General features: G+C 42.1%; 1 protein-coding gene across 6 annotated transcripts in view; it reads left to right on the forward strand.

Moving 5' to 3' along the window:
* The window catches only part of LOC143282013 (zwei Ig domain protein zig-8-like), a 586,931-nt gene extending 567,721 nt beyond the window's left edge, over positions 1–19,210 (forward strand). For 5 of the 6 annotated variants that reach the window (XM_076587424.1, XM_076587425.1, XM_076587426.1 and 2 more), the window contains 4 exons: positions 7,552–7,727; positions 9,933–10,062; positions 10,648–10,671; positions 12,722–19,210. In XM_076587424.1, the coding sequence (XP_076443539.1) occupies positions 7,552–7,727; positions 9,933–10,062; positions 10,648–10,671; positions 12,722–12,843 (452 nt within the window). In that variant the 3' untranslated portion in view covers positions 12,844–19,210. The remainder of the gene's footprint in view (positions 1–7,551; positions 7,728–9,932; positions 10,063–10,647; positions 10,672–12,721) is intronic. The other variant, XM_076587430.1, reaches the window with a different exon arrangement.
* The last annotated feature ends 5,790 nt before the right edge of the window (positions 19,211–25,000 follow it).

The raw sequence follows: 25,000 nt of genomic DNA on the forward strand, positions 1-25,000 counted from the left end.
TTTTTTTTTTTTTTTAGTGGAAGGGTGGGGTGGGGGGGGGGGGAATACTGAATTTGGACCGGTTACCACACGTACGTGACAACTCGTTTTTTTTGTTTTTGTTTTTTTTGTTTTGGGTTTGTTTTGTTTTGTTGTTGTTGTTGTTTTTTTTTTTTTGGGGGGGGGGGTGTTGGGGGGGGTGTCTTTTTTTGTAATTTTTTTTATCCTAAAACGTTGCACACAAAACAAAATAATGCTACTGATAATAATGATAATAATAACAATGATGATAAACAATGATTCGCTATCCTTAGGAGGAAGGTGGCCAAATGGTTAAGACGTTCATCTGCCAAAAGAGAGGGTCCGTGAGGGTCTGGGTTCGAATACCGCTCTCGCCCTTTCTCCCAAGTTTGACAGGAAAATCACACTGAGCGTCTAGTCTTTCGGATGAGACGATACACCGAGGTCCCGTGTGCAGCAGGCACTTGGCGCACTGAAAAAGAACCCATGGCAACGAGAGTGTTACCCTCGGGCAAAATCGTGGTTATTGTTTCGTTGTTATTGTTGTTTTTTGTTGTTATTGTATGATATTGAATAACCATCCTGCTCGAACAAAGCAACAGCTGTGTGCTTCTCATGTCAGTGACACCTGATGAAAGATCGAAATTCTCACCACCCATTTCACCTACAACTTAATCTCTGCAGCTGTGGCTTTCATCTAGTTCTTGAAACACGATACTTTTCCACAATCCGCTCGTATATAACATCATTTTCTCCTCGGCACTTGACTTCTGAAGGCGAAAGTGGGTCCGTGTTTGTGCGTTACAAAATAACCATAGCAACCTTAAACCTGAACAGCTGAAAGCCGGCTAACCTGATGCTGGTTTTCCCGTCGATGATGTAGCAGACTCCTTGTACATCTATCATCCAAACTGTGTCAGCCACCAGTTCTGTGAACCCCGTGTCACTGATTAATGACCAGGAGAAGAAGAAAGGGAGGTGGGGGGCGGGGGGGGCGAGGGGGGGGAGGGTTGCCAACTTTAGCTGGCTAGGATTCTCTGGAAATCGGGTCTTGTCTGTCTCCCTTCTTGCAGCCCTGCAAGCAAGACGTGGGTCGATGGTGACATGGCATCAATCATCGTATCGATGGCTGGGGGGAAGGAGAAGTAGGGGAAGTGGATGAGGAGGGAAGGGAGGGGGGTGTTGGCTGCAGGAGCTTTGAGTGCCGAGCCCGGCCTGACCCCTCTTCAAGGCAGCTTTCTTCAAGATCAGATTTTTTTTTATAGGGGAGGCGAGGAGGGAGGGAGAGGGGAGTTGTTGTTTTTTTGTTTGTTTGTTTTGTTTTTACTACCTCGGGAAATGTCCAGCTTCAATGAGGTCATTGAACAGGCAGATTTTAAAGGTTAAGGGTCTCATAACCTTTTATGGCCACCTGGGCAGTGAATCCACTTCCACTGTGTTGTGTTGTATCGTATCGCATTGGATTGTATTGGTTGGTTGGTTGGTTGGTTTGCGTTTGCTTGCATTTTGTCAACGTCGTCGTCAAAGTACAGTGCCACCATTTTTTTTTTTCTGTTTGCAGGTGTATCTATTTTACTATCAAAGTAAGTTTTTTGTCCACAGAATTTTTGCCAGTAACAGGGGCAACCTTTTTTGTTGCTTGCGTGTGCACTAAATACCTGATGCACACGGGACTTCGGTTTATCTTCTTCATCCAGACCACCGCTCGAATTTAGTGGAGGGGAAGAAACGTCTGGCGACTGCGGGATTCGATACCGTGCGCTTGGATTCTCTCGCTTCCTAGTCTGGACGCGTTACCACAAGGCTGACATACCATACTGAACCGGACGCCCGAACTCTGATAACTAGCTGATTATTGTGAGAGGGGGAAAATGAAGATGCTGGTTGATGAAATGAAGGTTCAAGCGATCAAGGTAACCCATAATTATCTGTATCTGGTGTAGGCTGTGAACATTCAAATGACAAAATCTCTCTCTCTCTCTCTCTCTCTCTCTCTCTCTCTCTCTCTCTCTCTCTCTCTCAATGGACCTTATGTGTTTCTTCAATAAAACATAATCATCATCATCATCATCATCATCATCTCTTTCTCTCTGTTTATCTCTCCAGTTTCTTCCTGGTTGTTTAAGAAAAAAGGTGTCCAACAACAGACGCTGTGTTGTCAATGGATGCTTTTTTTCAGACACGCCAATACCACCACAGCAAAGCCAACGGCATTTGACAACAGACATTTTCCAAGTTCTACAAATAGTCTGGCTGTTAGTTTTGTCTGATAGTCTGGCTCCTATGTCTGCCAAGTACAAAGATTTTGATTTTCTTTTTTTCTGAAATGGCAAGCCCACAAACACGTCTCCCCAGAAATGAATAGTGATGAAACAGGAAAGCGGATAGTGTTAACAGAGACTGACATAGACAGACAGACAGACAAACATAATATATGATAGTCGTAGATACTGTCATTTTCTCAGGCTTTGCAAGACAAGTAGAGTCGTCATATTAGGTAAAAACAGTACGGAGGGGATGTGTGTGTGGGGGGGGGGGGGGGGGGGGGGGGGGGCAGTCCCGAATAATTATACTCGTTTTGAATGAGGTAATAAGACATAGTCAAGAGATGTTACACAATGTGTATGATTTTTCGCTACTTGTTAATCATTAATATACAGATCGGTCACGAATTGTAGCGTTGAAACGTATGACAAGATCGTGTTAAATGTGGCTACATTCAGGAAAAGAAGAGCGAGGGTTGGAATATAAAATGATAAATTCTAAACTTTGCTCTAAAGTCACGCCCACTTCTCTACACGAGCAGTATGGAGTCAAATCCGTCCTTTGTTTTTCCGTGGGAGTGAAGCACCCTTAACCCTCTTAATATCATCTAATCGTGCTATGAAGCTGGGCGCGTATGTATGAAAAAAAAAAACAATGTTGTGAAGAAAAAGTAATGAGTAGGCCTAAATGTACGCCCAAGTGACACTGTTTCTGACACTGTTTCCAAGAGAATAAAAGAAAGGGAGAAAAAAAGGTGGAGGATGAAAAGAACAACGCTGTCTAGCGATGAAAATCCATTCTTTTTGCTGCAGTCTGGGCGCTTTTTGACTCACTTGTGTAAACAAAGTGAGTCTATGTTTTAACCCGGTGTTCGGTTGTCTGTGTGTGTGTCTGTGTGTCCGTGGTAAACTTTAACATTGACATTTTCTCTGCAACTACTTTGTCAGTTGACACCAAATTTGGCATAAAAATAGGAAAAATTCAGTTCTTTCGAGTCATTTTGTTTAAAACAATATTGCGCCTCTGGGATGGGCACAAAAAAATAAAGAATGAAGCCTAATTATATGCAAACTGCATTTACTGTTATATTTATATTTTTTGTATTCTCTAAACTTCGCACTTTGATCTGATATTCTGACCCAACAGCTAGAGTAGTCATTATTATAATTTTTTGTTCAAACAGGAACTTCTTTTGTTAAGCATGGAAGTTTTATTTATTTTGCAAACGTTTTGGTGCAGATAGTAAAAAAGGGAAATTACTCTGTAATGCTAGTGGAGTTAATTTGCTTTAAACTGATCTTTCTCATCTTAAACATTACATTTTGAAACAAGAGAGGCAAGGCCTTCAAGACTCACTTGTAATGCACTTTAAAAAAAAAATCCAAGCTTTTTATGTATTGAGTATAATTTCAAAATGTAATGTTTAAGATGAGAAAGATCAGTTTAAAGCAAACTAAGTTCCCAGCAGAGTAATTTCCCTTGTTTTACTGTCTACACCAAAACGTTTGCAATAAATAAAACTTCCATGCTTAGCAAAGGAAGTTCTTGTTTGAACAAAAAATGATAATAATGACAGATCTTTTGTTGGGTCGAATATCAGATCAAAGTGCCAAGTTTAGAGAATACAAAAAATATAAATATAACAGTAAATGTATTATACTCAATACATAAAAAGCTTGGATTTTTTTAAAAGTGTATCACAAGTGAGTCTTGAAGGCCTTGCCTTTCTTGTTTGGTTGTGTGTTTGTGTGTGTGTTTTGTGTGTGTGTGTGTGTGTGTGTTCAGACATTGTATGACATCGTTCGTAGAGCTAGTTCTCCGTGGCCTTGCTCAGAATCCGACAGTGCTGGCTTCTTTGCAGAGGCGTCAGTCTTGTTCTTCGTGCAGTGTCGTAGCCAGCCTAGATATCTCTGAAGTAAAATGAAATAACAGGACAACAACAACAACAACAAAAAGACTGATTTTTGTTGTCGCTGTTTTGTCAGTGGTCTTCTTTCAGCGAGCGATTCCACTAGCCCCCCGCCACCATCCTGCTTTGTATCCGTCTGTCTGTCTGTCTGTCTATCTGTCTGTCTCATTCTCTCTCCGTCCCTCTCTCATTCCATCAGTTGTCATGTTTCCCATCCCTATGCTTTAGAAGAAGAAAAACTGTTATGCTTTTGTGACAAGAAGTCGACTCCTGAAGGCCACAGGTCTGTATCGGTGTGGTGTTGGAAGAACCTAGCAAAGGCTGAATAGCGATAATCACCACTGAGTTCATCGGTACTGTCAAAAAAGAACCCTGTTCATCTGTCATCTGAGATGCTTTCAAACTGTATCACCCACCGTTTCGGTAAAACCTTGGCCTCTTCTTGAAATAGCGGTCAGGAAAGCGGAGAGTGTCACATTTAGCTGGTTATGATCCTTCGGAATTCTGGTTTTGTCTGGTAAAAAGATGGAGTAACGATGGAGACATTGCATCAGCCATCTGAACATGGGCACTGGGGAAGAGGAGAGGAGATGGACGCTTTGGATCTGTATCAAGGCAATTTCCTTCAAGCTTAGATGCTTTTTTCGTTTCTTTAAAGTCTGATTTCTTTGTGCTCAACTTGCAGACATCTAAGGAATTTAACTCTTCAGACTGGGACATCAAATAGGAGAAGCACCAATGGCGGTGGGGTTCATGAGAGGGGAGGGGTGATTGATTAAGGTGACAAATCTCAGATCTGGTCAATTTCAATGATTGGAAAGGAGGACAGTCCGCGTGTGTGCGTGAAGACTGCCCGTGTGTGTGTGTGTGTGTGTGTGTGTGTGTGTGTGTGTTGAGAGATTGACTCTTTGTCCTTGTGTGTGTGTGTGTGTGTGTGTGTGTGTGTGTGCGTGCGTGCGTGCGTGCGTGTGTGTGTGTGTTGAGAGATCGACTCTTTGTCCTTGCGTCAGTTTTGCCTCATTCCGGCTCCCTATTTGTCTCCCTCCTCCTCCCTTTCTCTGACACACACACACACACACACACGCACGCACGCACGCACGCACACACACACACACACACACACACACATACACACCTATGGAAAAGTCACATTTTTTTGTTTGTTTTGGGGTTTGTTTGGGTTCTTTTTTTAATATGCACGCGCACACAACTAAGTACATAGGCGAACTGGAAATAGACGAAACGGGATCATAGGCGAACCAGGTATTTGCGAATCATGAATAGGCGGGAATGGGAAGCTGCGAGTGGGAATGACTTCGTATTGTGAGTCTGTGGAGCCATTGCGTCAGTAATCGGATCTATGGATAGGGCACTGGGGGGTGAGAGAGGGGGGGGGGGGGGGCGGGGGAAGGGGGAGGTGTCGGGGGTAGGGGGGGAGAGGTCGGGGGACAGGGAGAAGGTGGGGGCGCGGAGGGAGGGTGATGGGGTGGGGGAAGAGGGGTGGTGGTTGAGGGCGTGGATGCCAAGCCAAATAAAGCCCTCTTTGTATCCGGATCAAGAATGTTTTCTGCCAACAGCAGACCTTTCTTTTCTTCTTGTAAGCCTTGCAGATGACACAATCAGGTTAGGGATTTGAATCATTAGACCGGCTGAGCGAAATAGATAGATAGAAGACAGACAGATGAAATAAAAACGACTGCGAAAACAAAAACAAGCAAACAAACAAAACCGAACAATATGCACAGCGGCGAATTATTTGAAGGTGTGAGTGATTAGGTAACCCATTCCCACACCTGGCCGCTTGTAACGGGTTGGGTTAACCACCCCCCTCCCCTCTCCTCCCACCTCTCCCCTCCCTCCATCAAAGTGTTAACCCCAGGAGTAAAGTAAAGCCTGGTGTCCATTAGAAACTATCCCCGGTGGAGTACCTCAAGATTACAACCCTCTCATTCCCGAATTACACCCTCCTTGTTTAAAAAAAAAAAAAAATCAAATTAATGAATAGTTTCAACAAAACTGGAAACATGATAAAAGGAGTGAGAGAATTAGCGGGTATCCCAGAACAAAATGCATCCTGACTCAGATTCTCTCCCCGGCAGGTATTTCGTGGATGGATCAGATTTTACCCACACATGGAGTATTTCTGGGATATCCCAGGCTTACCACTCAATGGTCGGGGGGACAAGTACCTGACTGGGATAAGTCGGGGTGTATAGAACGTCCCCACCCAAACCCCCCTCCCCTCCCGGGGAATAAATCCAGCTGAGTGGGTGGTCCTGTCAGAGTGTTCCCCAAATACCTTTCCCACCCCCACATGGGAATGTGTGTGCATACAGTTGACGAGCTTGTGTATTATTTTTGCGGGCGCGTGTTTCTTTGTGTGTGTTTTGCAGGATGCGTGTGTGTGTATCTCATTGTGTCAGTGTGTGTGTATGCGCACGCGCGCACGTGTGTCTGTGTAAAAGAGAGAGAGAACGCGAATCCCCTAGGGCACTGCCGCAGTCCAACTATTTGGAGACCTAAAACAGTCTTTTGTACGCTCGTGCACACACACACACACACACACACACACACACACACACACACAAAAGTCTGGAAGAAATTATTTTGGAAAAGCAGAATGGTGAATTTTGTATGTTCCAGAAATACTCATTGGTGTTAATCTGGGATACCGTCAAAAAAACACTCCGGGGGTAAACATAAGGGTGATAATTCTAGTGCGTTTCATCGGCTGTAGTACCTGAATGGAACGGGTGGGATTAAGGAGGGTGGGGGGGGGGGGGACGGGATATAGACGCGTCAGTCCAAAGTGAAACGTCAAAGATTAAAACATCAAGAGCTTCAGTTATTCGCTGGCAGCCATTTCAGATCCAGAAATAGACGATAAACTCGCTCACTTCAACGGGTGCATCCTTTGCAAGTTCCCAATTATCAAAGCCAAGCCGTCGGCGTTTATGGCTCGCTTTTCAGCCGAACCCAGAAATACCCAGGGTGTTATATCATCTTCAATGTTCAGATGCTCGATTATCAAAGGGGTGTGTGTGTGTGTGTGTGTGTGTGTGTGTGTGTGTGTGTGTGCGTGCGTGCGCGTGTGATTGAAGCCAGACTGACACAGGAAACGTATGATGAACCCCTGAAGGTAGGTCTCAAGTCAGCTCTACCCAGGTCGGCAGTCTGTCCAGCAAAAAACAAAAAAGAAAAGAAAACGAGAATAAATAAATAAATAAATAAAGACATCTGTAAAGACACTTAGAACGTAGTCTTTGACATGCATAGCAAAGGGCTATATAAATATGAAGAACCTGTACCAAAAAGATCTATAGCAATGTCCATATCAATCATTCAGCCCTGTGTCTCTCTCCCTCCCCGCCATACAGCCATTCACATCAGCGGACCTCACTACGTGGAGGACGGGTCCCACTTCGTGGAGAAGAGCAACACTTTGACCTTGACCTGCAGTGCCACAGGGTTCGACTACCCTCCTGATGACCTTGACTGGTTCAAGGACGGCCTCAAGCTGACCAACAACGGGCGTCTGCACCTCAGCAAAGACGTGGGTGTCTCTGGTTCTGTCATGTCCCTGTCCGTCTGTATGTCTGTCCGTCCGTCTCTCTCAACTTCGGTGTAACAGCCTGAAAGTACTCCCCCAGCAGGGCTTCACCACGGCGTCATCTGTGCTAGCCTCGAATGATTGATCATTTGTTGCGAGTTGACATCGACAACCCGCCCCACATCCCCCCCCCAACCCCCCCCCCCCTCCCCCCCCCCCCAAAAAAAACCAAAAAAAAAAACCTTCCCCTTCCCCTTCCCCACCCCATACTTTCAAGAGGTTTAATCAAGGTATTGAAAAGGTAAGGAAGGTCTTTCTGGACTTGTCGTTGCCGACACACACCCCTCTCTTCCCCGCCCCTCTACTATGACTTCACCGGAGCAAATGTATGAAGTTCTAGCTTGATAGCTTACACCGATGAAAACTGGGTCAAAATTACCCCTCAAGTGTCAGTTCAGCCTGGCCTAGAATGACCCCTATATTCATTATGAAGGGGTAGGAGGGGTAGAATTCAACTAGGAGGGTGGGGGGACGGGGTGGGGGGTTCAGTTCCGAATAGTTGGTAGTTTTCCCCAGGGAACGGGGAGGGTTTGGGGTAGGGTGGCATTCCAGGCTAGTCTAAACCTGGGGTTAATCTTGGCTAGCCAGATTTTACCTTGGGGTAAAATCTAACGAGTAGCACGAGGATGGTGCTCCGAGTCACGTAATATGCTATAAATCAGCTTTTTTCCCTGTTGTATACATTTCATTGTTGTGCTTTACAGAGTCTTATAATGTGAACTCTTGCTCTTTTCACAAATGGTCTGATGAATACCCCCTCCTCTCTCCCTCTCTCTCTCTCTCTCTCTCTCTCTCTCCCCAGAGTGGCAAACATAACTTGATACAACTTAAAAGAGGAGAGTGAAAACACACCAACAGCAGCAGGACATAGCTTTTGAAGGAACATACTTCAAACGTGCCTCGTGTATGATAGACATGTTGTTGATGGCCTGTCTACGTGTTGGTGGTACTGGTGCTATATATTACCGAACCTCCCGTCAACGTGGTAGTTTCCGCTCCCCGTGTGTCTTGTCAAACAGCAGGGCAGCGCGAACGCTTGGGAACGGGGGTCTTCCTGAAATGGTGTGCGGGTGTCGTCTGCATGCCAGGGACCAAACAATCGCATTTATGTGTGTGTTTGTTTTTCTGTTGCCAACTCATCTCTGTGTAAAGAAAATGTTTTTACAGGGTTCTTCACCACTGAAGATAAGACCGAGAAAAGTAACAGTGTGATAATATCTCGAGAAAGTGTCAGTATCAGTATCAGTAGCTCAAGGAGGAGTCACTGCGTTCGGACAAATCCATATAAGCAACACCACATCTGCCACGCAGATGCCTGACCAGCAGCGTAACCCAACGCGCTTAGTCAGGCCTTGAGAGAGAAAAAAAAAGGTGAATAAATTATAGATAAGCTTACATAAATAAATAAATAAATAAATAAATAATAATTATGATATAAAAAAATTCACCATGTACGCCATCATAACTTCTGGTTAAAACAAATCATGATTAAAAATAAAACCAGAAGCAGAAAAAGGGGGGGGGATAAAATAAAAGAAATAAGTAAATAGATAAACAATAGATAAATACTTTTTTTAAAAATAATAATAATAATAATAATAATAATTTAAATAATAATAATAATGATAGTATTTATAAGGCGCAAAAACTTGATGAAGTCAACTGTAAGCGTACAAAAAAAAAATAAATAAATAAACAAAGAAACAAGCAAATTTAAAATAAAAAAAAATCTTTAATTTCCTTTTATTTATTTATCTTTTTTATCTTTGTCGAGGAATTTGTTTTATGAATTTTCACAACGGGAAAAGTGGAGAGGGGGTGGGACAAGGGGAAGGGGTCTCTTTTTATTACCATTCTCGAGAAAGCTCAGCATTGGCGTTATAGAATGTGTTCCATAAAGTGCTTTGAAGGTATATTGTTATCATCACCATCATCATCACCGGCGTCGTCGTCGTCATTACCATTGTTATGATAATAATCATCAACATCATCATAATAAAAAGATTTTTTTTTAAATCAGTTCTTGTTCTTGCTATTTTTTTTTCTTTTCTTTTCTTCCTTATCGTTCTTCTTCTCATTGTTATTATAACTGTTGTCATCATCATCATCATCATCATCATTACTATTGTTTTTTTCATGACATCACAGGTGTCGCTGTCGGAGAAGACGATCGTCAGCACGTTGCAGGTGTCACGTGCCGTGATGTCGGATGCCGGAACTTACGTCTGCCGCGCTTCCGACATGCAGGTCACTTCCGCCAAGGTCAACATCCTCAACAGTAAGTGGGGAGGAGGGGTGTGTGTGTGCGTGCGCGCGCGCGCGCGCGTGTGTGTGTGTGTGTGGGTTTGTGTGTGTGTGTGTGTCAATTTTTGTGTGTGTGCGCGCGGGTGTGTGTGTGTGTGTGTGTGTGTGTGTGTGCAAACGTAAGAGTGTGGAATGGTCGGTGAGCTGGCTTGGAGTTGAGGGTAAGGATGCTTAGTATGTAGTCATGTTTCCATTCACAGTGTACCTTACGACGTATATTTTTTTTTTAAATCAGGTATTACTAGTGCTTCGTTACTCAGAAACAAGAGATTTCATTTTGGCTCACGATTACGATTGCTGTGGATATTTCCCTTTCAAATCAAAAACGAATTGCGTGGGGCAATTTTTTTCCGAGAACATTATTATATGTCACACATACATGGAAACCTCATTAGAATTCACCGAGCAGTGTTGAGAATTTTGTTGCCTCGCCATCTTATTCTTTCAAACTGTAAAGGTCAGCATTGTAAAATATTAGCTTACTCTGCCCACGCTATGTGAAAAAAAACAAAAACAACAACAATGTGTTTTGAACCGAATCGTTTCTGTTCTGTTTCAGCGGAGTCTATAAATTCGAAGAGAGGTAAATATTACCTGTTTGAAACCCTCTCTCTCTCTCTCTCTCTCTCTATCAGACAGACACACACACACACACACACACACACACACACACACACACACACACACACACGCATGCACACACACACACACACTCTCTCTCTCTCTCTCTCTCTCTCTCTCTCTCTAGATGAAAGGATAATGTAATTTAAAAAGACCCATGGCATGCAATGTGCATGAATGTTGTTTTCTTAAGTTTAATTTTCGTCCCTGTCCCAGTGTTCTGTATGACTTGGACACAAGGCCCAGTTCAGTATACAGAATGTCTTGTCTTGTTCTGTCTCGTCCTGTCCTGTCCTGTCTTGTCTTGTCCCTCGTGATCCATGACCAAGGCAGGGCAAGGCAAGGCAAGAAGTTTATTTCGTGTGCCCCCTGGAGACATTGAAACATTACATACATTCATCTTTTACACATATCATACAAACAAAAGAGTGATGTCAAAAACTAGAAATAATCTCATCCGTTCATTCACTCAGTATACACATTAACAAGTACTATTTCACTCATAATGCAAACAACCAGCCAATAGACAGAATATTAATGAAAAGAACAACGTATAGAAGAAACAAAGGATGTAATTTTCAACAGCAGCCTATTCCTTTTTTTTTTCTCAGAAAACAGTAAGTAGAAATTAAAGGAATTTGGCGGATTCTATAATATATAGATAACCATTTTTTATGCTTTCAAAAAAGGGCAAAAAACTCATCAGCAATGTCGTTTGTGGAGCATTTATCACAACTTCTTTCATTTCTGGGTAAATTCTCAAAACGCTGTCTATTATACCTCAGATTCCTGACGACAGTGGCTCATGCTGTCACAAACCAATGCAGTGATGATCACAAAACAGTACAACTATATATCAGTACAATCATATAGCAAACAATACTGTCGATTCCGTTTGAATGTCCTTCGAACTAAATTTTGCAAAAATGTACAGTGTCTGTGCGGAAAAAAAATCAATGTCAACTTGTCCAGTGTCCAAAAACAAGACAACTGTTCTTCCAAAAACTAGCGGACCAGTTACCTCCAAACACATATTTGTCCATTGGAGACGTTTTGAATAACTATTCATTACTTCAAAAAATTTCTGAATATTTGATTCAAAGTCCAGTTGGTATCTACATTTGACTGATCACGTTTTCTTTTATGATAAACATGCTTTTCACAGTTATGTGGATGATTAACTCACTGTTATAATTCATGTTATTGTTCACTGTCCTTCGTTTTCTACTACTCACTACAGTCATCCCACCACCTCTTATCAAGTACCCCACGCCTCATCTCCCATGCGCACATATCCCCCTACCCCCCTTTTTTTTCCTCGTCTAATATCACTAAACAGTGAAAAGACGTTAACTCACTCAGTACGGCCAGTCCTCTCTTCTCCTCTACACAGACCCCTCGGATGTCCAGTGGGTGTCTCAATGACCCAACCTTTAGCTTCCGTTGTCAGAACTGTGGTATTCTTTGTCAACATTCACCTCTTCAGTATAAGAGCCTTCCGCATGCAATATTTTGATGGTGGTAATTGGGGTGAAACGCTGTGAGCGTCTTCTCTTCCGCCGTTCGTATGGAGAGAGTTAAACAAAACTAAACAGTCGTATCCTAGCGAAGCCTGTGGCTCGGCCTTGACAAAGAACATACGGAGCTGAAGCGTTTCCCTGACTGAAAATGTGACACGTCCGCATCTCATGCGGTTTAGTCGACACCGTCGTGTGTGTGTGTGTGTGTGTGTGTGTGTGTGTGTGTGTGAAAATAGAATGGGATAGAATGATCTAATTATGAAATCGTAAGGTCTATAAAACACAACAGAATACAAATATCATATATATCCAGTTCGTGATGCTTTAATGTGGAATGATGCGCTATGTGTGTGTTTGTGTGTGTGTGCAAGCACGAGTTTCTCGTTGAAGATGATGCTGGTGTAGTCCTTGTCGCTGTCGTTAGGCCCGCTGACGGTGTTCTCAATGCATGTACACATCCATGCCACACGTGACATGTTTTCTGTTTGTCAGCAGACTCCAGCAACCACTCCAACGCAGGACCGTACGGCGGCCATTCTTCCTGTGTCGGCGCTCTTCACGTCAACGTCGTCTCACTTATGGCGTCACTCTTAGTGTACGTCATCACCTCATGACGTCATATCGAAGTGATCGTCATATCTGCGGCTTTGTCCGTTCTCTGGATGCCTGGACAAAGCAAAACCATCAACAGACGAACGTGAAGACCCCGGAAGACAGGGCAGCTACGACGAAAAAGGCGCAACAAGAAAACACAGACTGCGTCTGTATGCTGCAGAGTCAAACTGAAGAAACGGTGTGTCCGTTTTTGTCCCGACGTCAAAATGTCGAGGACCCGGGGTATTAAACTCCCCATACACTTTTACGACGGTGAAAGAAGCCTTGTAAAATGTGTGAATTGTGTTGTGGATCTTAAAACTTCACCTGCCAGAAGAAATCTGGCGTTGTGCACGGGTAGAGAAATAAATCGTACTATTAAAAGCAGTGCAGCATTGAAACCATTTTTAACTAAGTGGTTGTTTGGAGTTCGTCATTTTTTGGTCAGTTTCTATTTTTTAGCGTTTTCCTTTCATCAGGAAATCCGTTTCAGTGTATGGGAGAGACATGATGGAAGGATATCGTCGGATGCTGGCTGTGTGGGACCGAAACGTTGTGAAGCTTGATTGAACAAACACAGAGCAGGGTGTGAGATGATGTGATCGGGTGTTGCGTGGAACCTAATCCTTGGAACTGGCTAAAGTGGAATGATACTTGTCGAATGTTGTGCAGAACCCGAAGCCTGTTGGAACAGGAACAGAGAGTATATGGTGTGATGTTGCTGAGTGTTATGTGAAACGTAAACGTTGTAAAACTTCCTGGGATTAAACCGTCGGGAAGTGGTTTCCAGTTCTCATGGAGAAGGTCACGTTTCCTTCCTTTCCTTCTTTCCACCCTGTCTTTTTTTTTCTTTTTTTTTAACCAGTTCTTCGGGTGCAGTCTCTGAGGTGGGCTTACCTGGCATCCTTCAGTCCTGTCACCTTTTAATTTGTGTTCAGGTTTTGTTTTCCGTGTCTGTTCGGTGTGCGTATTTCACACTTCTCCCATCTGATATCACACACAGTTTAAAAGACGTACAGAATTTTGCTCACTCTCTTCTTTCATCAGTTGACCTGTGTGTTTATTCCTGTCCATTCCCCATACACTGCCTACATACATGTCTGCCTTTAGTAGGTCCGTTCTTTACTTCCTACTTTGCGTGTATGTTAATATCTGTTGTTTTATCTTTTATTTTTCTTTGGTTAATGCATTTCCACTCATTCGTTCAGTAGTTAATTCCTTCATCCACCCTTTCACCTGTGTATACCTTGTGTATACTATTAGCTGGCAGAAGGAATTGATTTAAGATGTCTACCCTGTGACCAAGCAGCCTGGAACGAACATTGGCGTGAGTGCTGGCCTCCTAAGCCCACGGTGTGAACATACATCTTGCAAGTGTTCTTTTTCGCAGCAAAGCAGTCTACATAGCTCTTGGGGGTGGTACCAGATGCGTCAGTGTAAGCATCACCTGGTCAGTTTGCACACACCACCACTTTCCTCCGAGTGACGAAACAACGAGAGATTGCCATTGCTGTTTTGAGCTTCACTGTTGTAATGCACACATCGTCTGATTTGGTGTGTGTTTGTGTACAATCTGAAGCAAGAAAAGATACAACCAGCAACCATTGCTGAGAAAATGTGAAGTCAATACCAAGTGCTCTTTGTGATTTCAGAACCACCAAGTTCAGTGCGGAGGGTTTTTTGTTTTCGATGTGTTATAATATGTATAAAATACACAACGGATATATGTGCAACAGCGTTTCACCGTGGATCATAATACTGGAGAACTGTCGGTAGGAATTTACATCGATGTGCACTCATTTCTTTTCAGAGTCTGTTTGTCTGTCTGTTATGTAATGTAGAGGTGGTTACAATTGTGTTTGTAGAAGCAGTGCTATGGATAACTGTCGTTCCCACCAGATCCAAAGTTAGACAAACAGGTTAACACTTACATATGGTACAATGTAGGTTAAAAACAACCGCAAAGCACACCTACACGTGTGTGGGAGGGCACGCTCGCATATATGCGTTGCAGTGCATTCAGAGTGTGGATGGTACAGGGACGGAAGGAGAGAATGTCTGGCAGCAGAAGACCTGTTGCCAGGAATGCACATCATTTGCTTCTTTCGTTTATTTGTGAATCTCCGAAATGTGAACCATTACCATATTGCATATCCGCGCTTTGAAAGAGAGCACCTTATGTGCTGGGGTATGCGAGGGGTATCCCGGGTTGCGTTTACACGTGACCTTAACACACTTTAGACAAGGCCTAAGCCTGAACAAACCAGGGATTTTATATTATAATCTGCTCCATGAGTAACCAATACATATCTACACAGATGATCTGAAGAATGTCTTCAGAGGTTATTTCTTTAAAACACCTGCTGCCGTTACCTAATGTATAGCCCAACCGGTTGATGAAGCTGTCTTGAGGATAAGGTTGTCAGTCACATTAAGTTGTTTTCGAGTCACAGATCACATGCGTAAGTGGCAGCAGCCTCATTACAATTATTATCATAGATGCTTAAAGCCAAGACGACCATACAGTGCCATAGGTCCATCAGAGCTGAAAACACATTGCTAATATTGGCCCTGTGTAGCCTGAATAACAAACAAAATACAAAAAGGAAGACACTGGGCACAAGTGGTCACATCAGTGAACAGAAACCCAGAGCATGCCTCTGAAGTTGATCATTCCGTAAATTTTCGCCAGATTATCAATAAATAAAAATAAAATAAATAAATAAATGAATAAATAAAAGGAACGTGAACACAAACAACGTGAGGATATCGACGATATGACACTCACGACGGGAAAAAAACGTCACCCCTTTGAGATAGGAACAGCCGGAAGGTTGGAGTGATGTCACAACCTTTTTGATGTTATACATATGCTATAGTATCTCGCCTTTTTATCTGTAACCGTGTCTTTTTGGGTCCTTTTTTTAAGAGATTGATTTTTTTTTTTAAAGATTGATATTATTGTATCTTGCACCACAAAATGATAGAAGAACGTTATGCACATCTGCTTTAGCTTCGGGAGAGAATCACAAGGATTATATAACCGGCATTGTTAGCACCGCTTACACTTCACAGAAAGTACCCCCGTATCTTGTACCCTTCTGTAATCACCTTTGTCTCAAGAACTTCAGTTACCATGCGACCACAGGTTTGTCTTCCGCCAGTTTGTTGACTGTCGGGGGGGCATGACGTCAGGTTTTTGTGAGGCAGGAGACTGATGCAGGCTAAGTATACGGCGTCTCAAACTTTACTGCTGACCAAAAGCGTCAACACGGATTTCTTTCCAACAACAGTATCTCTCACCGTCTTAAGTGGCAGATGTCTGCTGATGTTTTTTTTGTAAAAGAAAATACAGGAATGACTGCATCTGATGCAAGAAGTAAAGATCCAAGCTCACGACTCAAAGAGGAATACCCTCAGAACTACTTTTTTCTATTGTTTATTCTTCTTATTGTATAAATAATTTATTAAAACAGGTTGTCTTGCTTTTGCTGGCATAACTGACAGGGAACAGTGTCACACCAGTGTGTGTGTGTGTGTGTGTGTGTGTGTGTGTGTGTGTGAATGAAAAATAAATGTCAGTTCCTCCTCCCTCCACCCCGTCGGAATCTGTTGAAACGGTGTATTACACTGATTCAGCACCATAGGAACCTGGAATTTCCCAAAATAATTTTATTCAAACACACCGGGTACTATGAGGTTTCAACCGAAGTTTTTGTTTTGTCGTCGTTGTTTTTTTTGGTTTTTTTTAATTCGCTTGGCTCTTTAACATACTTTTGTTTTGTGTAATCGTCATGCTTCCAGAGGCTGTCCAGCGTTCTGGAGTCGCCAGATGTCTACTTCGGCACAGCAACAGCTTTGTTACGTGCGCAGTTCTGGCTGATCTTTAATTCGTTGCAAAATTTGGAATGCTGAAAATTGTTTACGTAACGCCAACATTTTTTTTTTTTTTTCCCTTGGTCGAACTAAAGAGTCATGCTGTTAAATGCTTTCCCCCCCTTTAAGATTAGAACATCCTGCCCCCAACAACATAAAACGGCAAATAATGATGTATATTTACTTGAATTTACTGCTTCACAACGTCATTTCGGTTTAACCTTAACTTGTCCTGATAAGAGAAAATTACCATATATGTACATATTTTCTTCATATGAACTAACGTCACTGCTACACTATCTCGTTATCGTACAATATGCTAAATATATACCTCACCAACCGCGTGGAAGACCAGACTGATGTTTGATCAAAGATGTCAATTTTCTGTCCATTGTTCATTTCTTAAAACGTTTTAGTTCATTTGTTTTCAAAAACAAATAAAATATTGGGTTTTCCCAGCACTGGAGTAAAATAGAGTCTGCTAATTTTATTGATTATTGCATAAAGGTGTATAAAGATAAGTGTCAATTTATCTAAGTGTCATCGGTTGTACAAGCTCGTTTAATCAAGTTGGTATACTTAGTTTACTGAAAATGGAAGTCATGACCACATTCATATGGTGCAGAAGAAAGAAGGTTGTGGAAACAGAACAATTTAGCACAAAAATAAATAGAATTTAGAAGATAATCTCTCTCTCTCTCTCATATGTATGTATATGTATATAACACCTTTAGTCAGCTTTTCAGGGCAGATTACAATCATGATATTGCTCAGATAGCTTATTTTATATAACAATTTTTTTTTAATTGTAGATATCGTGATTTCCCTCAGGAACGCAAAGTTAGCTGATATGAAATACATACATACATACATTATAATAAACAAGACAAATTACTGTTTAGAGATAATGTTGCTCGTCAGAGGTGTATACCTCTTCAGTCACAGTTTCTCAGTGTAACAATTCGGGCGGCTCTCCTCCCCGGTGGAGACCGCGTTGCCGCAGTCCGGCGCCACCTAGGTTTGTGTTATGTACTTTCTGTCTGCACACATGCGTTTAATCAATAAATGCGGATTTTGTTCAGGATAACTGTCTTGCCGTCGATTCTGTTACGTGCACAAGAAGCATACTGCACACACACACACACACACACACACACACACACACACACACACACACACACACACACACATGGGGACCTCGCTATCATCGGGAATGCTAGCACCCAAAATCATCTCATACGGTTTAGTTTAAGGAAGGAGGCCAGGGATGGTGGTGGTAAAAATCCGCTGTCTCCCTGGAATCGAACTCGAAACCACCGCTTCCTATTTGGCCGTTTTACCACTGGGCCAAAGCTCTTGCAATTTATGGTTTGATCTTTGCATTTGTGGTGTGTCAAATTATATATATGTATGTATGTATGTATGTATGTATATATATATATATATATATATATATACATATATATATATTCTTTTTATGGCATGCTTCCTCCATTACTTTGTGAACATCTAGGGAGGTTCTCTTTGCTTGAGCAAGTGGTTTGTCTGTGGCTGGCGGTCAGGAGAAGGTAGCAAGCCCGAAGAGCACTACTCAGTGCGAAACAGCTGTCCCTGGGTATGCAGACCAACCTTCCTTTCGGAGGTACATCAGGACCAACATGAGCATAAATGAGTCCTCTTTGTGTTTCAATCAACACCCCATCCCAAACGCAAAGACAGGTTTCAAAGTTAAAAAGTTAACCAATACTTTTTTATGCTTCCTCTAATACTTTGCAGAAAACAGAGACATCTGGGTGTGGATTTATTTCATATATATATATTTCATATATATATATATATATATATATATATATATATAATTATATAACTTAACTAAATATGCTACGAGCGTGAACCACAACCACCATGATACACACATACTTGTTTGGGAGAGGGGAAAAAAATTCATCACGCATGTAACATGCATCTTCAGCTCCAACGATGGCGAATTCAGTGTATGTACCATCAACTTGAGTTGTCCTTTTTGTTTGCTTGTTTGGTCACTTGTATATATGTGCATAATTATTGTCTTCTCACTTCTTGTATATTTATACAATTTTATTCCTCATGTTAACACCTCCATCAATAGTAAAAGCGAAGTCGAATTACATTTTATAGTTTCCCCCGTATTTTTATTTATGTTTCATTATTATTATTTTGTTTTGTTTTGCTTCACGTGAAAAAAATCATATTAATTGTAAAATGTTGTGGAAGAGAGAATCTATGATATACCTCAGGTAGGTTAAAAAGATATTTGTGTGACAAAACCAAGACTATCCTGTTTAGATGTATCCAGTTGTTTGCAAATCATTTTCCACAGGTGTAATATATCACATGTGTACCTTTCATATCTGTATAAGGCATTTTAATTGTTGTCTTTAGGTGTGTATATATACACGAATGATAAACGTGCTGTCTATGTGTACAATTGTATCACCAAGGTCCTGAATAAATATACCAGTAATTTAATTAGGCAGAATGTGTGTGTCTGTCTGTCTGTCTGTGTGTCTGAGTCTGTGTGTGACTGTGTCTGTTTGCTGAAATGATCTTCCTGACTTGGCGTCATCATTACTTATCGATTAACGATTGCAAATTTGAGCAACGCTATACTATGGAATCAACTAGATTCGATTGGTGTGTGTGTGTGTGTGTGTGTGTGTGTGTGTGTGTGTGTGTGTGTGTGTGTGTGTGTGTGTTGTAATGTTTATTAAATACAGGCGACTCTGTTTTAAACGCACGTTCAAAGGAGAAATTATGTAATTACACTGACTTATGCGTGTGTGGTTGACTGACAATTGATGGTAGTGAAACCTTTGAACTAGCACTTTCTCAGAAATTACGAGACCTACACAAAACCACTAAAAAGTTATGAATGTTAACAAGGGGTATTCATATATTCCACTTACGTTGATATCATGTAATTGAGAAGTCAGTTCTAGATGGCGCTAAGAACTGGCGCTAAATATTTATTAATGACTGGGTACAGATTCTTTGACAAATTAAACAGGATATAGGACGCACGAACTCAAGCGGGTGTTGCTCAACGAATCGCGTCAGCTTGCATCAGGTGAACACCCCGAAACTTCATCGGACATCGGACCTGCCTGGATGATTGGCTGACTTGTGTAAACAATGTGAGCCTCTGTAATAACCCGGAGTTCGGTTGTCTGTGTCTGTGTGTGTTTGTGTGTCCGCGATTTTCACCATAATTATACTCGGCGCGCATCGTTTAGAAACTGATTCCTTTCTATGCAACCCAACAGTTGTCCTGCAAAATGCGCAGTGTTGCAGATCGTCTTCGTCAACATGGGCATCCACCTGCGATAAGCATTTATAACCAAAGCTATGTTGATGCAAACACAGTAGTCGAAAGCGAAACCACTGTGACACACAGATACACACGCACTCGTACACACACACACACACACACACACACACACAAACGTCCACATAAGGGCAATACGGACGATGCAGGGCTGTGTGACAACCGTATTTTTGTTGATACTTCTATATCACAACTTAAGCTAAAAATAATTTGACGGCACACAGGGTCCTCTAGTACACACTGCGCAGCACACCTGAAACCAGTGAACTGTTGCAGTGTTCAGCGTACAGCCAGCCTTCCGATTCAAAACAAGCCCCTGCTGCCCCGTACTTCGCCCCGTGTCAGTGATACCACCCCCAGGCCGCTCTTTCCGCACCCCTCTGCACCCACCCCCTTCCCTTGACCTCCCCCCTACACAGCCACACCCTGTCTCAGCGTGAACCATTGATTTATTTCCAGTTTCAAATCACCACTGCTGTGAACAGACCACAAACAAATTAACCAACCAACTCCTCAACCCTCAGCCATGTTTTTTAGGGTGTGTGTGTTTTTTGTTGTTGTTGTTTTTTACAGCGGAGAAAGCAATAGGATACTATGAAAATACGGAACGTGAAAAAGGCGCAGCAACACAAGAAGGAAAACAGGCTCGCAATCATCAGAGAAGTCTTGACACGTCTATCTAAAAAGCTGCAGATGCCAGAAAAAAAAAAGCTGCTGATGAAGTATGCGACACTGAGTGGCCAACAGTGTTTTATCGACTTCAGGGAAGAAACTCCCGAACCCAGAGAGCAACCATGGTGAAGAAGAACTACAGTCGACAGAATGCATCACGTGGGAACAACAACATTTACTGACCCCAGCAAAGGGAACATCTTGACACCGAGACCACTGTCAACAGGTCTAACATCTTCAGTTCTCTATGCACTGTCTTTTGTAGGTGGTTACATTTTAACTCCACAAAAATAATTCAACAGAAAAATACATTATTTAATTATTGATTACAACAGTAATAATGCTGATAATAATAATTTTCTTTTTGCTTTTTTCTTGTGATTTTTTTTTTTTTTTAATCTTGTACGTTTTAACTCTACAAAAAATAATTCAACAGAAACAAATGAATCAATTAATGATATGATAATATTTTTGTTTTTCCTTTTTGTTACGATTTTTTGTAATCTGGAAATGATAAATTAAACGGAAGGGCTGATGTACTAGCCTTTTTTTTACCCTTAGGAGCTAAATTGTTAAGATAATATGTCATTAACTTGTTGGTTTGTCTTAATGTTCTCTCTCTCTCCCTCTCTCTCTCTCTCTCTCTCTCTCTCTCTCTCTCTCTCTATATATATATATATATATATATATATATATAACGCGGTAGAACATTTATATAATTAGGCAGTGTGTGTGTGTGTGTGTGTGTGTGTGTGTGTGGCGCTGTGTGGTTGGCTGGACTAGAAGCAAGAACAACACCAACAACAGAGACAGTAAAAATGATAATCATGATAACAATAAGAATAATATCAATAACACCAGGCTCACAAACATCAAAGGAAAATCGCAGCTTTGTCACCAGCACCACTGTCTGGAGCTCTCTCTCTCTCATACTGCTGGAGAAAAATCACCACATAAACCACGAAAGTAACTACCACTTCGACAAAAAAAAAAAAAACAACAACGATAATCTGTTAGCCTGCAGCAGCCATGTCAATTCCTAACAGTGCCATAGTGATGGCTGCAAGGCAGGTGTTGGGATGTGTGCTACGGTGCCACCACCACCGCCACCACCACCACACCACCATCCCATTCCTGCCATATTCAACTTCCACTGGCACTTTCCGAACTCCACACCGGCGTCAGTGCACAGAATATTGAAATCGTTCCATGAAGCCCCGGTACGAAAGAACCTGACGAAAGCTCCATACCACTGCGTAAGACGCACAAGTTGTAGTACCAATACTAATACTATTAATGATACTAAGACTGATGATGATGCTAATACTAGTAGTAGTAGTAGTAGTAATGCAGATTGAAGCTCCCACTTCTTGGCAAAGAGCTCCTGGCCATTTCAATAAAACGTTAAACGTACATAACCATACATGCATGAGTACGACATTCATGAAAAAAAAGCATGGGCACTCACAAACACGCAAACAAACACTGTTACCGTGTACCCACTCAATCGACCAGCAGAGGTACAAGAATGGCATTAGTCGATAACCTGAGAGATGTTTCTTTTTTCAAGAGACAGTTTGTTCCACACTGCTGGAATATCTGTCAAGGGGCCCTATGCTGCTCAACTTTTAAAGACGTCTTCTCTTTTTCCAAAATATGAACATACTACATGGCTTCACATAAAGCAAATGAACGACTTTCTGACACACGAGTGCATCCCTCCACAAGGAATGAGTCTGAAGTCATCCATCATGGTTCTGCGTAGGAGCAAGAAAAATGCCTTTGGAATGTACACTTTTGAAACTGGTAAGATTCCCATTCAACAGTCACTTTTCTATGTAATAAGAAGATACAGAGGATACAGTGTAAAAAAAAGGGGAATCTGAACTCATTATTTAGACATGATATTTTTTCAACACTAATTTTTCTTAGACTGGCTTGTGGAATCAGAAGGCTGCAGCTCAGGTACTGTTGTGTTTCTGATTTCAAAGCAATATTCAGTGCTGATAGAACATTCACACACACACACACACACACACACACACACACACACACACATCACACACACATCACACACAGAGACACACATACACACACACATACAGACACACAAACACACACACATACACACACACACACAGGGTTACGCTGCTGGTCAGGCATCTGCTTGGCAGATGTGGTGTAGCGTATATGGATTTGTCCGAACGCAGTGACGCCTCTTTGAGCTACTGATACTCACACACACACACACACACACACACACACACACACACGGGATCGTGGCGCAAGGGGGTGGAACGAGACAGACGACTGTGGTTTGCCACATCCAAGACCGTTTTGTACTTTTTTGTTTGGTTGTTTTTTGGTTGTTTTTGTTGTTGTTGTTGTTGTTTTTTGTTGTTGTTTTTTTAGTTAGTCACTGAGATCCAGGGAGAAGAGTATTCCATATAAAAGCTATTTGATACTCAAAGGCCCTTTGACGAAATGTCTTTGGAGACTTTGGTGACTAGAAGGTGGTTTTCTACAAAAGACCTGAGAGAACGGAAAAGGGCCTAGATGTGAAGACAGAAGTATAGCAATATGGGAGAGAGCCTTTGGGGATAAACCGATGTAACTGAATCGTTACTTGACAGGCAACCGTTGGGTTTGAGTTAAGAGAAGGGTGACGTGAACTCTTTCTCTCTCTTTTTTTCTTGTTTGTTTCACTTTTTGAAAATTACTATTGCAGCATTTTTCAAGATAATAAGAAGGCGTGACATCAAATCAAAAGACAAACTTACCAGCAGTGTGAACTAGAACATGTAAAAAGGAGGGAAGAGAGAGAGAGAGAATGGCAATGACAATTTACAAAGGCATTGTCATAGAAAAAGATAGAATGACAATTACAAATTTACAATGAGAGTCACTGAGAGGAAAAGAGGGAGAAAGAATGACAATGACTCACACACACACACACACACACACACACACACACACACACACACACACACACACACACACACATTTACATTGTCATTGTCATACAGAGAGAGATTGACAATTACAAACTTACAACGACATTGGCATTGAGAGAGAGAGAGGGAGGGGGAGGGAGAGAAAGAGATAGAATAAAAGTGGGGATTCAAACGCCTGTTTATATGGGGACGCTGCATACCCAGTTTAACAGATCCCCGTCCACTGAGGAACCCTTCTTTCAGCTCTAAGGTCACTCCATGGCCGTCCCCATAATTATACATTTGTGTCCCAGCTCTCTCTTTCTGATCCGTCTCCATACAGAGGTTGTTGTTTTTTAAAGCAGTCCCCAAGTAGTTTTTCCTAATCCTTTCCTATTTTTTTCTGACTTGTCTACGTGTTTTTTTTTTGTTTTTTTTGTTTTTTTTTGTTGTTCTTTTTTATCCTGGGCCATCTCCATAGCATATTTCCTTGCTGAGCCGTCCCCAAGCTACTTTTTGAGTTGTCCTCATTTTTTTTCCTGGTGAGTCCCCATTTTGTTTCTGAGTCGTCTTTGCATTTTTTTTCTGAGCCTCTCTCTCTCTCTTCCCCCCCCCCCCCCCGCCCCCCCGACCTCCCCCCTCCCTTTTTTATTATTATTTTTTTTCTCTCTCTTTGTTTCTTTCGAGCCATATGAGACGTTGTCTGTGATCTATTTATTTCACCACGAGCCCCAGTGAACTCTCTCCATCGACTTATGACCAGTCTCCCTTGCACACACACACACACACACACACACACACACACACACACATATATATATATATATATATATAGACGCACGCACATAAACGCACACACACACACACACACACACACACACACACACACACACACACACACACACACACACACACACACACGGAGGGGGGGGATTGGGGGGAGGCGCACGCAAAACTCGAAATGTGTATCTAACTCACGTTATAGTCGCCCATGAAACGGTACATCTGCCGCGTAGAGCCCTGAAATATGGTGACAATGGCACTGAACCTCGAGACAAATGAGTCTGAACTGAACGGCAATGTTTCATTAAGTGATACCCCTGCCCCGTCTCCCCCCAAAAATGATAGCTATTTTCTTCTCCTTTCCTCAGATAACAAGCTGGGGCCCGAGAAAAAGTGTGTCAGTATTTTCTCTCAGTCCCCTACTTTCCTCGTCGATAGATATGAGAAACGACGTCCTCCCCCACCCCCCACCGTCGCCAGTCATTTGCTGACTGAACTGCTGACTATGGAAATCGTACAAAGACAGTGATACGTCATTTACGTCAAAGG

The sequence above is a fragment of the Babylonia areolata genome, chromosome 5 (assembly GCF_041734735.1).
Source record: "Babylonia areolata isolate BAREFJ2019XMU chromosome 5, ASM4173473v1, whole genome shotgun sequence".
NCBI lineage: Eukaryota > Metazoa > Mollusca > Gastropoda > Neogastropoda > Buccinidae > Babylonia > Babylonia areolata.